General features: G+C 39.6%; 1 protein-coding gene across 1 annotated transcript in view; it reads left to right on the top strand.

Moving 5' to 3' along the window:
• Positions 1-4,690: 4,690 nt before the first annotated feature.
• The window catches only part of LOC128552498 (uncharacterized), a 28,680-nt gene continuing 21,504 nt past the window's right edge, over positions 4,691-11,866 (top strand). The window contains exon 1 of the mRNA XM_053533548.1: positions 4,691-5,674. Within this exon, the coding sequence (XP_053389523.1) occupies positions 4,833-5,674 (842 nt within the window). The 5' untranslated portion in view covers positions 4,691-4,832. The remainder of the gene's footprint in view (positions 5,675-11,866) is intronic.

Genomic DNA, 11,866 nt, shown 5'->3' with positions numbered 1-11,866 from the left:
CGATCTCCATTAATGCATGTTACCTGAAGATATTAATCTAATCAACGCTGACAAATGGCGTTGATGACACAAACTATCAAAGGTGTGAATAACTATGACTGATTAGGAGAAAACAATTTAGCTCGGATATTAATTGTCAAGAAAACAGATCGGTTTTTGCTGTATTCACTCGTGTGTCTTCCAAGCCCATGTATAACTAATGTAAAGTTTTATTAGCTCACCTGTCACATAGTGACAAGGTGAGCTTTTGTGATCACCCTTCGTCCGTCGTCCATCGTCGGTCCGTCCGTCAACAATTTTGTGTCTGCACGATAGTGGTTTCATTTATGACTTTATTTTAACCAAACTTGCACACAACTTGTATCACCATAAGATCACGGTTCCTTTCTTGAACTGGCCAGATCCCATTATGGGTTCCAGAGTTATGGCCCCTGAAAGGGCCAAAATTAGCTATTTTGACCTTGTCTGCACAATAGCAGCTTCATTTATGATTTGATTTTTACCAAACTGGCACACAACTTGTATCACCATAAGATCTTGGTTCCTTTCTTGAACTGGCGAGATTCCATCATGGGTTCCAGAGTTATGGCCCCTGAAAGGGCCAGAATTAGTTATTTTGACCTTGTCTGCACAATAGCAGCTTCATTTATGATTTTATTTTAACCAAACTTGCACACAACTTGTATCACCATAAGATCTTGGTTCCTTTCTTGAACTGGTGAGATTCCATCATGGGTTCCAGAGTTATGGCCCCTGAAAGGGCCAGAATTAGCTATTTTGACCTTGTCTGCACAATAGCAGCTTCATTTATAATTTGAATTTAATCAAACTTGCACAAAACTTGTGTCACCATAAGATCTCGGTCCCTTTCTTGAACCAGCCAGATCCCATAATGGGTTCCAGAGTTATGGCCCCTGAAAGGTCCAAAATTAGCTATTTTGACCTTGTCTGCACAATAGCAGCTTTATTTATGATTAGATTTTTACCAAACTTGCACACAACTTGTATCACTATAAGATCTTGTTATCTTTCTTGAACTGGCCAGATCCCATTATAGGTTCCAGAGTTATGGTCCCTGAAAGGGCCAAAATTAGCTATTTTAACCTTGTCTGAACAATAGCAGCTTTATTTATGATTTGATTTTTACCAAACTTGCACACAACTTGTATCACCATAAGATCTTGGTTCCTTTCTTGAACTGGCCAGATTCCATTATGGGTTCCAGAGTTATGGTCCCTGAAAGGGCCAAAATTAGCTATTTTGACCTTGTCTGCACAAAAGCAGCTTCATTTATGATTTGAATTTAATCAAACTTGCACAAAACTTGTGTCACCATAAGATCTCGGTTCCTTTCTTGAACCGGCCTGATGCCATAATGGGTTCAAGAGTTGTGGCCCCTGAAAGGGCCAAAATTAGCTATTTTGACCTTGTCTGCACAATAGCAGCTTCATTTATGATTTGATTTTAACCAAACTTGCACACAACTTGTATCACCACAAGATCTCGGTGCCTTTCTTGAACAGGCCAGATTCCTTTATGGGTTCCAGAGTTATAGCCCCTGATAGGGCTGGAATTAGCTATTTTGACCTTGTCTGCACAATAGCAGCTTCATTTATGATTTGAATTTAATCAAACTTGCACAAAACTTGTGTCACCATAAGATCTTGGTACCTTTCTTGAACTGGCAAGATCCCTTAATTTATTCCAGAGTTATGGCCACTGAAAGGTCCAAAATTAGCTATTTTGACCTTGTCTGCACAATAGCAGCTTCATTTATGATTTGATTTTAACCAAACTTGCACACAACTTGTATCACCATAAGATCTCCATTCCTTTTTATGCACCCGAAGGGATGTATTATGTGTCACCTCGGTGTCCCTCTGTCTGTCTGTCTGTTGGTTAGCAACTTCCGTTCCGCTTTGTAACTCTTGAACCCCTTGATGGATTTCAAAGAAACCTGACACAAATGTTCACCTCATTGAAACGACATGCAGAGCGCATGTTTCAGATGGCTCACTTCAAGGTCAATGTCACACTTAGGGGTCAAAGGTCATATGACTTTGTTTTGTGTGTATATTGCTCTGCATTTGGGTTGCATTGAGGTGCTCATGTTTTTATTAGCTCACCTGTCACATAGTGACAAGGTGAGCTTTTGTGATCACCCTTCGTCCGTCGTCAGTCGTGTGTCCGTGCGTGCGTCCGTCCGTCAACAATTTCTTGTCTCCACGATAGTGGTTTCATTTATGATTTTATTTTAACCAAACTTGCACACAACTTGTATCACCACATTTCTTGAACTGGCCAGATCCCATTATGGGTTCCAGAGTTATGGCCCCTGAAAGGGCCAAAATCAGCTATTTTGACCTTGTCTGCACAATAGCAGCTTTATTTATGATTTGATTTTTACCAAACTGGCACACATGTATCACCATAAGATCTTGGTTCCTTTCTTGAACTGGCCAGGTCCCATTATGGGTGCCAGAGTTATGGCCCCTGAAAGGGCCAGAATTAGCTATTTTGACCTTGTCTGCATAATAGCAGCTTCATTTATGATTTTATTTTAACCAAACTTGCACACAACTTGTATCACTATAAGATCTTGGTTCCTAATTTGAACTGGCTAGATTCCTTTATGGGTTCCAGAGTTATGGCCCCTGAAAGGGCCAGAATTAGCTATTTTGACCTTGTCTGCACAATAGCAGCTTCATTTATGATTTGAATTTAATCAAACTTGCACACAACTTGTATCACCACAAGATCTTGGTTCCTTTCTTGTACTGGCCAGATTCCATCATGGGTTCCAGAGTTATGGCCCCTTGAAGGTCCAAAATTGGCTATTTTGGCTTTTGCAGCCATATAGAAACTTCATTTATGGTTTTATTTGACACAAACTTCCAAAATATCTTCAACAACAATAAATCTTGGATTCCATGACAAATCAGATCCAAACGATAGAGACCACAGTTTGCAATTAATTTTAATCATACTTGCACACAACTTGTATTGGCATAATATCTCGGTTCCTTTCCAAAACTGGCCAGATCCCATCATGGGTTCCAGAGTTATGGCCCCTTAAAGGGTCAGATTTACTATTTTTGGCTTGTGAACAGGATAGAGACCACATTTTGCAATCAACTTTAATCAAACTTGCACACAAGTTGTATTGGCATAATATCTCGGTTCCTTTCGAAAACTTTGCTATTTTGGCTTTTGCAGCCATTTAGAGTCTTCATTTATGGTTTGATTTGATACAAACTTGCAAAATATCTTCAACAGCAATAAATCTTGGATTCCATGACGAATCTGCGAGATTCAATCATAGGTTCCCGAGTTATTTTATATCTGATTATCTCCCCTGATTTTAATCAAAATGGATTTATATCAGTAAATACTTAAAGGACTTATTTGAAATTTCATTATTGTCATTAGTTGGACTGAGTCAATCAAGGTAGATAACTATGGACTGATTTTATGTCAAATTACCTCCCTTTATTTCAAATTAAAATGGGTATATCTCCGTAACTAATGAAGATACTGATCTGAAATTTCATTTATGCCATCAGATGGAATTGAAAAATCAATGAAGATACATATTGACTGAATTTATGACAAATTACCTCCCTTTATTTTTAGCTCACCTGAGCACAAAGTGCTGAAGGTGAGCTTTTGTGATCGCCCTGTGTCCATCATTTGTCGTCAACAGTTTGACTGTTGGCACTATAGAGGTCACAATTTTAGCCCAATCTTAATGAAACTTGGTCAGAATGTTTCCATCAATAAAATCTTGGATGAGTTCGATATTGGGTGACTTGGGGTCAAAAACTAGGTCACCAGGTCAAATCAAAGGAAAAGCAAGTTAAAACTGTAGAGGCCACATTTATGACCATATCTTAATGAAACTTGGTCAGAATGTTAATCTTGATGATCTATAGGTCTGGGTTAGGTGAGGTCAAAAACTAGGTTACTAGGTCAGATCAAAGGAAAAGCTTGTTAACACTCTAGAGGCCACATTTATAACATTATTTTCATGAAACTTAGTCAGAATGTTAATCTTGATGATCTTAAGGTCAAGTTCAAATCTGGGTTATGTGGGGTCAAAAACTAGGTCACCGGGTCAGATCAGAGGAAAAGCTAGTTAACACTTTAGAGACAACATTTATGACCATATCTTAATGAAACTTGGTCAGAATGTTAATCTTGACGATCTTTAGGTCAATAGGTCAGGTGAGCGATACAGGGCCTTCATGGCCCTCTTGTTTTATTTTCGGAGGGGAAAAAACATACTATTTTGAGGGGGGAATGGGGCCGAACTTCAAGTCATTTTCAAACTTCATAATGTCTTCATGAATTATACGATATATAGTTATGACTTATGTATATTGTTAGTATGTTGCCCTTTTACTAAGAATACTGTGAAATTATTAATATTCGTGGGGGATTAATTTTCGTGGTTGAGTCAATCCACGAAATTTAATCCCAACGAACATGCAAAATTCCCATTTATTTTATGTTCAAAAGTTAAAATCCACGAATTCATATCCCCACGAAATTGCTGGTTTGACCAAAACCACGAAATTTCATGCCCACGATATTAAATGATTTTTCAGTATGTTGTTTTGGCATGCAATATGTTTTGTGAAAAAATGTCTCTAGGCAGGGGACGTTGGTAACTCATTCTTGTTTTATTTTATTTTAGACTTATATCATTGTGTGAAAAGAAGAGGTAAATTTCCACAGACAGCTGGATGTCAGCAATGGGGTAGACAGACAATGGGTTGAAGATTTGGCATTGGCTGAAGACTTAACTTCAATTCTAAGTTCAGTTTTTGGTGATGGCTAACAATTTCTCGAATGTCATGGATGGAAGTCGGCTCACAGAACAGAATATCTACACATGCAGGCTGTGTTTAAAGCAGTTTTTGTACTACAGTGATTATGCATTCCATGAACGAATGCACTTTGATCAGGTTCCTTTACCTGGTTCTCTTCAGGGTGGATTGAGACCGGCCTATGACAACCATGTGGTACCTCCGTATAACTCAACCAGTTCCACTCCCGGGACTCTAGACAGTTTTGATAAGTTGATACAGCCATTCCGTAGTACAATACCTGAAGCAGATATCAGGTCACAGACAGATTCAAGGGGTCTTGTACCATCAAGTCAGCAAGACTTGAGAAATTATGTGCCTTCAAGTCCGGCAGATCATAGAAACATGGCCGTTACTAGTCCAGCAGACCCAAGGAATATGGTTGCTACTAGTCCAGGTGATCCCCGAAACATGGTGGCTTCAAGTCCAGCAGATCCTAGGAATTTAATCCCTTCTAGCCCAGCAGACTCAAGGAATATGATCCCATCCAGTCCAGCAGACCCAAGAAATATGGTCCCTGCCAGCCCTGTAGACCCAAGGAATCTGGTACCAGCAAGTCCAGTAGACCCTAGGAATATGGTACCAGCTAGCCCTGTGGATCCCAGAAACATGGTACCAGCAAGTCCTGTTGATCCAAGAAATATGGTACCAGCAAGCCCTGTTGACCCAAGAAACATGGTACCAGCAAGCCCTGTTGATCCAAGAAATCTGGTACCAGCCAGCCCAGCTGCTCAACAAGATCCAAGAAATCTGATGGTTTCAAGTCCAGCATCTTTGCCTGACAAATCCACACAGCAGTTATACAGGTAATTATGTCTCCCCCAGGAGACATATTGTTTTTGCCCTGTCCGTCCGTCCGTCTGTCCGTCCGTCCGTCCGTCACACTTCATTTCCGAGCAATAACTGGAGAACCATTTGACCTAGAACCTTCAAACTTCATAGGGTTGTAGGGCTGCTGGAGTAGACGACCCCTATTGTTTTTGGGGTCACTCCGTCAAAGGTCAAGGTCACAGGGGCCTGAACATTGAAAACCATTTCCGATCAATAACTAGAGAACCACTTGACCCAGAATGTTGAAACTTCATAGGATGATTGGTCATGAAAAGTAGATGACCCCTATTGATTTTGGGGTCACTCCGTCAAAGGTCAAGGTCACAGGGGCCTGAACATGGAAAACCATTTCCGATCAATAACTAGAGAACCACTTGACCCAGAATGTTGAAACTTCATAGGATGATTGGTCATGAAGAGGAGATGACCCCTATTGATTTTGGGGTCACTCCGTCAAAGGTCAAGGTCACAGGGGCCTGAACATGGAAAACCATTTCCGGTCAATAACTTGAGAATCACTTGACCCAGAATGTTGAAACTTAATAGGATGATTGGTCATGCAGAGTAGATGACCCCTAACGATTATGGGGTCACTCTGTGAAAGGTCAAGGTCACAGGGGCTCGAACATTGAAAACCATTTCCGGTCAGAAACTGAGAACCACTTGACCCAGGAATGATGAAACTTCATAGGTGATTGGTCATGCAGAGTAGATGACCCCTAACGATTTTAGGGTCACTCTGTTAAAGGTCAAGGCCACAGGGGCTGAACATGGAAAACCATTTCCAATCAATAACTTGAGAACCTCTGCCCCAGAAGTTGAAACTTCATAGGATGTTGTTCATGCAGAGTAAATGACCCCTATTTTTTTTGGGGCCACTCGTTAAGGTCAAGGTCACAGGGGCCTGAACATTGATAACCAGTTCTGATCAATAATTGAGAACCCTTGACCCAGAATGTTGAAACTTCATAGGATGATTGAACATGCAGAGTAGATGACCCCTTTGATTTTGGGGGTCAGTCTGTTAAAAGTCAAGGTCACAGTGGCCTGTTCATGTAAAATCTTTTTTTTGGAAATAACTTGAGAACCACTTGACCTACAATGTTGAAACTTAATAGGATGATTGGACATGCAGAGTAGATGGGCCCCTATTTATTTTGAGGTCACTTGATCAAAGGTCAAGGCACAGGAGCCTGAACCAGTTGATGGAGAACCATTAGGCCAAGAGTGTTGAAATTTAGCGGGATGACTGGAATGCCAAGTAGATGATCCCTATTGCAGCCAACCATCAGTGTCTCTTTGATTTTGCTCCTGACCCCTATTGACTTCTTGCCTATAGGACTTTGCATTGGGGGAGACATGCGCTTTTTTACAAAAGCATTTTCTAGTTTTATTTATCTTTAGCTAAAGCACTTAAAGAAGAATAAAAAAGGCAATAGTTGACTGGGTAGGTCACTGTAAGTTTTATATGCCCGAAGTTGGCACTGTATTTAAGTTTGTCCATCAGGGACTGCGTTTTGGGCGAAGTTGAGCAATTGGAGTGAAACAAATACAATATCAAGTCGAAAGGGTATGTCATCGGGTATTTTTCAAACTTCTGATTTGCTTGTGTACTGTCAAAAATTTGAAAAGTGTCAGTGTGGAGAACCTGTTTGTCAAAATTAAAATTGCTTATCTGGTGACTATTTTGCTGTTAACTTTTTTCAGAACAAGCAAATTCGATGGAAAATTTGGGATCCCATGCGAATGGGTTTGTGTTGAGGAATGACAAAAGAATATATTCGGCAAAAAGTTAAGGAATTTCTTGCAAAGTGTTCTGTGTTCCGTATACATGACTGCGATCACATTTAATCATGCTTGCCAATTTTTACTGGAAATGAAAATATGCCAAGCAATAAATAGTTAATATTATACAAAGAAAGTCACAAAAAAGTACTGTAAACGCACATATTTTTTGCGGGGTCAAAATTTTGAGTATGTTGGCGAGGTTTAATATTCGCGAAATTGAAAAATGGTATCCTGCTTGAATTAGAATTATACTATTAAAGCTGCACACCAGTATAGAAATTATCAAAGTATAAACATCTGTGACTTTGCTGTAGATTATCAGATAGGGTTGTCACGACACAGTGTCCAAGTCTATGTTCTGGCTGATTGCCTGTGGGCCCTAAATAAACCTCAAACCTCGAGAGATATGCTGACTCCGAATCACAGCATTCACAGGCCATCCACAAACCTTTATCCCTCTCTTTATCGGTTTAGCCAGCATCTATTAACGGAATGACAGCTTCCCCGTATATCGAATCATTGCTTCATTGACTGAAACGTTACTTTCCACATCATACCGCTCAAGAAAGTTCTCAGACACATGATCTAACACTGGTGGGATCTTATACAGTCTATCATAGTCCCTGGAATTACCTCCGTTTATTTTTTAGCTCACCTGTCACAAAGTGACAAGGTGAGCTTTTGTGATCGCGCGGTGTCCGTCCGTCCATGTGTCCGTAAACTTTTGCTTGTGACCACTCTAGAGGTCACATTTTTCATGGGATTTTTATAAAAGTTGGTCAGAATGTTCATCTTGATGATATCTAGGTCAAGTTCGAAACTGGGTCACGTGCCTTCAAAAACTAGGTCAGTAGGTCTAAAAATAGAAAAACCTTTGACCTCTCTAGAGGCCATATATTTCACAAGATCTTCATGAAAATTGGTCAGAATGTTTATCTTGATGATATCTAGGTCAAGTTCGAAACTGGGTCACGTGCCGTCAAAAACTAGGTCAGTAGGTCTAAAAATAGAAAAACCTTGTGACCTCTCTAGAGGCCATATATTTCACAAGATCTTCATGAAAATTGGTCAGAACGTTCACCTTGATGATATCTAGGTCAAGTTCGAAACTGGGTCACATGCCTTCAAAAACTAGGTCAGTAGGTCAGATAATAGAAAAACCTTGTGACCTCTCTAAAGGCCATATTTTTCATGAGATCTGTATGAAAACTGGACCTAGTGTTCATCTTGATGATATCTAGGTCAGGTTCGAAAGTGGGTCACATGCGGTCAAAAACTAGGTCAGTAGGTCTAAAAATAGAAAAACCTTGTGACCTTTCTAGAGGCCATATATTTCATGAGATCTTCATGAAAATTGGTCAGAATGTTCATCTTGATGATATCTAGGGCAAGTTTGAAAGTGGGTCACGTGCCATCAAAAACTAGGTCAGTAGGTCAAATAATAGAAAAAGCTGGTGACCTCTAGTCAGTAGGTCAAATAATAGAAAAAGCTGGTGACCTCTCTAGAGGCCATATTTTTCATGGGATCTGTATGAAAGTTGGTCTGAATGTTCATCTTGATGATATCTAGGTCGAGTTCGAAAGTGGGTCACGTACCTTCAAAAACTAGGTCAGTAGGTCAAATAATAGAAAAACCTTGTGACCTCTCTAAAGGCCATATTTTTCATGGGATCTGTATGAAAATTGGTCTGAATGTTCATCTTGATGATATCTAGGTCAAGTTCGAAACTGGGTCAACTGCGGTCAAAAACTAGGTCAGTATGTCTAAAAATAGAAAAACCTTGTGACCTCTCTAGAGGCCATACTTGTGAATGGATCTTCATGAAAATTGGTCAGAATGTTCGCCTTAAAAAACTAGGTCAGTAGGTCAAATAATAAAAAAACCTTGTGACCTCTCTAGAGGCCATACTTTTCATGGGATCTGTATGAAAGTTGGTCTGAATGTTCATCGTGATGATATCTAGGTCAAATTTTGAAACTGGGTCAACTGCGGTCAAAAACTAGGTCAGTAGGTCTAAAATTATTAAAAATCTTTTGACCTCTCTAGAGGCCATATTTTCAATGGATCTTCATGAAAATTGATCTGAATGTTCACCTTGATGATATCTAGGTCAGTTTCGAAACTGGGTCACGTGCGGTCAAAAACTAGGCCAGTAGGTATAAAAATAGAAAAACCTTGTGACCTCTCTAGAGGCCATATTTTTCATGAGATCTTCATGAAAATTAGTGAGAATGTTCACCTTGATGATATCTAGGTAAAGTTCAAAACAGGGTCACGTACCTTCGAAAACTAGGTCAATAGGTCAAATAATAGAAAAACTTTGTGACCTCTCTAGAGACCATATTTTTCAATGGATCTTCATGAAAATTTGTCAGAATTTTTATCTTGATAATACCTAGTTCTTGTTCAAAACTAGGTCACTATGTCAAATAATAGAAAAAACGATGTCATACTCAAAACTGGGTCATGTGGGAAGAGGTGAGCGATTCAGGACCATCATGGTCCTCTTGTTATGTAAATGAATATACGTTAGCAGCTTCAAATGAGGGTAAGGAATAGTCATGCTAGTACAAAAATGCAGCATTTGAGCCTAGGATCCTCAAACTTGGTATGGAGATTGGCCCTGACTAGTACGTGACCCATAGGTCAAAAGGGACTGTTACAAGAAAATATTTATCCTGATGATAATTAATGTGTATGCCTATGTGATCTATGTCAAAACTTGATCTTATCATTAAGAGCAATGGTACTCAGGTGAGCGATATAGGGCCATCATGGCCCTCTTGTTAGCCCACCATCATCAGATGGTGGGCTATTCAAATCACTCTGCGTCGGTGGTCAGTCGTCCGTCAGTCCGTCCATCCGTCCGTTAACAATTTCTCGTTATCGCATCTCCTCAGAAACTACCAGGGGGATTTTGACCAAACTTTGTCAGAATGATGTATTGGTACCCTAGTTGTGTCCCCCTGAAAATCAGGCTGGTTCAACAATTTTTTATTAAGTTATAGCCCTTTGTTTATTTCTATAATTTACATTGATTTATATAGGGAAAAACTTTGAAAATCTTCTTGTCCAAAACCACAGAGCCTAGGGCTTTGCTATTTGGTATGAAGCATCATCTAGTGGTCCTCTACCAAGATGATTCAAATTATTTCCCTGGGGTCTAATATGGCCCCGCCCCGGGGGTCACATGGTTTATATAGACTTATATAGGGAAAAACTTTGAAAAACCTCTTGTCCAAAACCACAGGGCCTAGGGCTTTGATATTTTGTATGTGACATCATCTAGTGGTCTTCTACTAAGATTGTTCAAATTATCCCCCTAGGGTCAAATATGGCCCCGCCCCAGGGGTCACATGGTTTACATAGACTTGTATAGGGAAAAGCTTTAAAAATCTTCTTGTCTAAACCACAAAGCCTAGGGCTTTGATATTTGTAATGTAGCATCATCTAGTGGTTCTCTACCAAGTTTGTTAAAATTATCCCCCTAGGATCAAATATGGCCCCGCCCTGGGGGTCACATAGTTCATATAGACTTATATAGGGAAAAGCTTTTAAAAACTTCTTGTCCATAACCTACAACATTCAAATTTGGACCACATGTATGGTTTTGAGAGGCAAGATGAACCTTGACCTTGATTTTGACCTAGTGACCTACTTTCACATTTCTGTAGTTACAACCTTCAAATTTGGACCACATGCATAGTTTTGTGCACTGAAAAAAACTTTGACCTTGACATTGACCTAGTGACCTACTTTCACATTTTTGAAGGTACAGGCTTCAAATTTGGACCACATGCATAGTTTCGTGTTCCGAAATGAAATTTGACCTTGATTTTGACCCAATGACCTACTTTCACATTTCTCAAGCTACAGCCTTCAAATTTGGACCACATGCATGGTTTTATGTACCGAAACAAACTTTGACCTTTAAATTGACCTAGTGGCCTACTTTCACATTTTTAATGGTACAGGCTTCAAATTTGGACCACATGCATAGTTTTGTATTCCGAAATAAAATTTGACCTTGATTTTGACCTAGTGACGTACTTTCACATTTCTCAAGCTACAGCCTTCAAATTTGGACCACATGCATGTCTTTGTGTACTGAAATGAACTTTGACCTTAAGATTGACCTAGTGACCTACTTTCACATTTCTGAAGGTACAGGCTTCAAATTTAGACCACATGCATAGGATTGTGTACCGAAACAAACTTTGACCTTGACATTGTACCTTGACTTAAGATTGACCTAGTGACCTACTTCTAAATTTCTCAAACTACAGCCTTCAGACTTGATGCACTTGCATAGTTTTGTGTGCAAAGAACTTTGTCCTTGAAATTGATCTAGTGACCTACTTTCACATTTCTCAAGCTA

The sequence above is a fragment of the Mercenaria mercenaria genome, unplaced genomic scaffold, assembly GCF_021730395.1.
Source record: "Mercenaria mercenaria strain notata unplaced genomic scaffold, MADL_Memer_1 contig_2854, whole genome shotgun sequence".
Classification (NCBI taxonomy): domain Eukaryota; kingdom Metazoa; phylum Mollusca; class Bivalvia; order Venerida; family Veneridae; genus Mercenaria; species Mercenaria mercenaria.
Note: the sequence above shows the minus strand (reverse complement) of the source record. Positions and strands in the feature narration are given on the sequence as shown.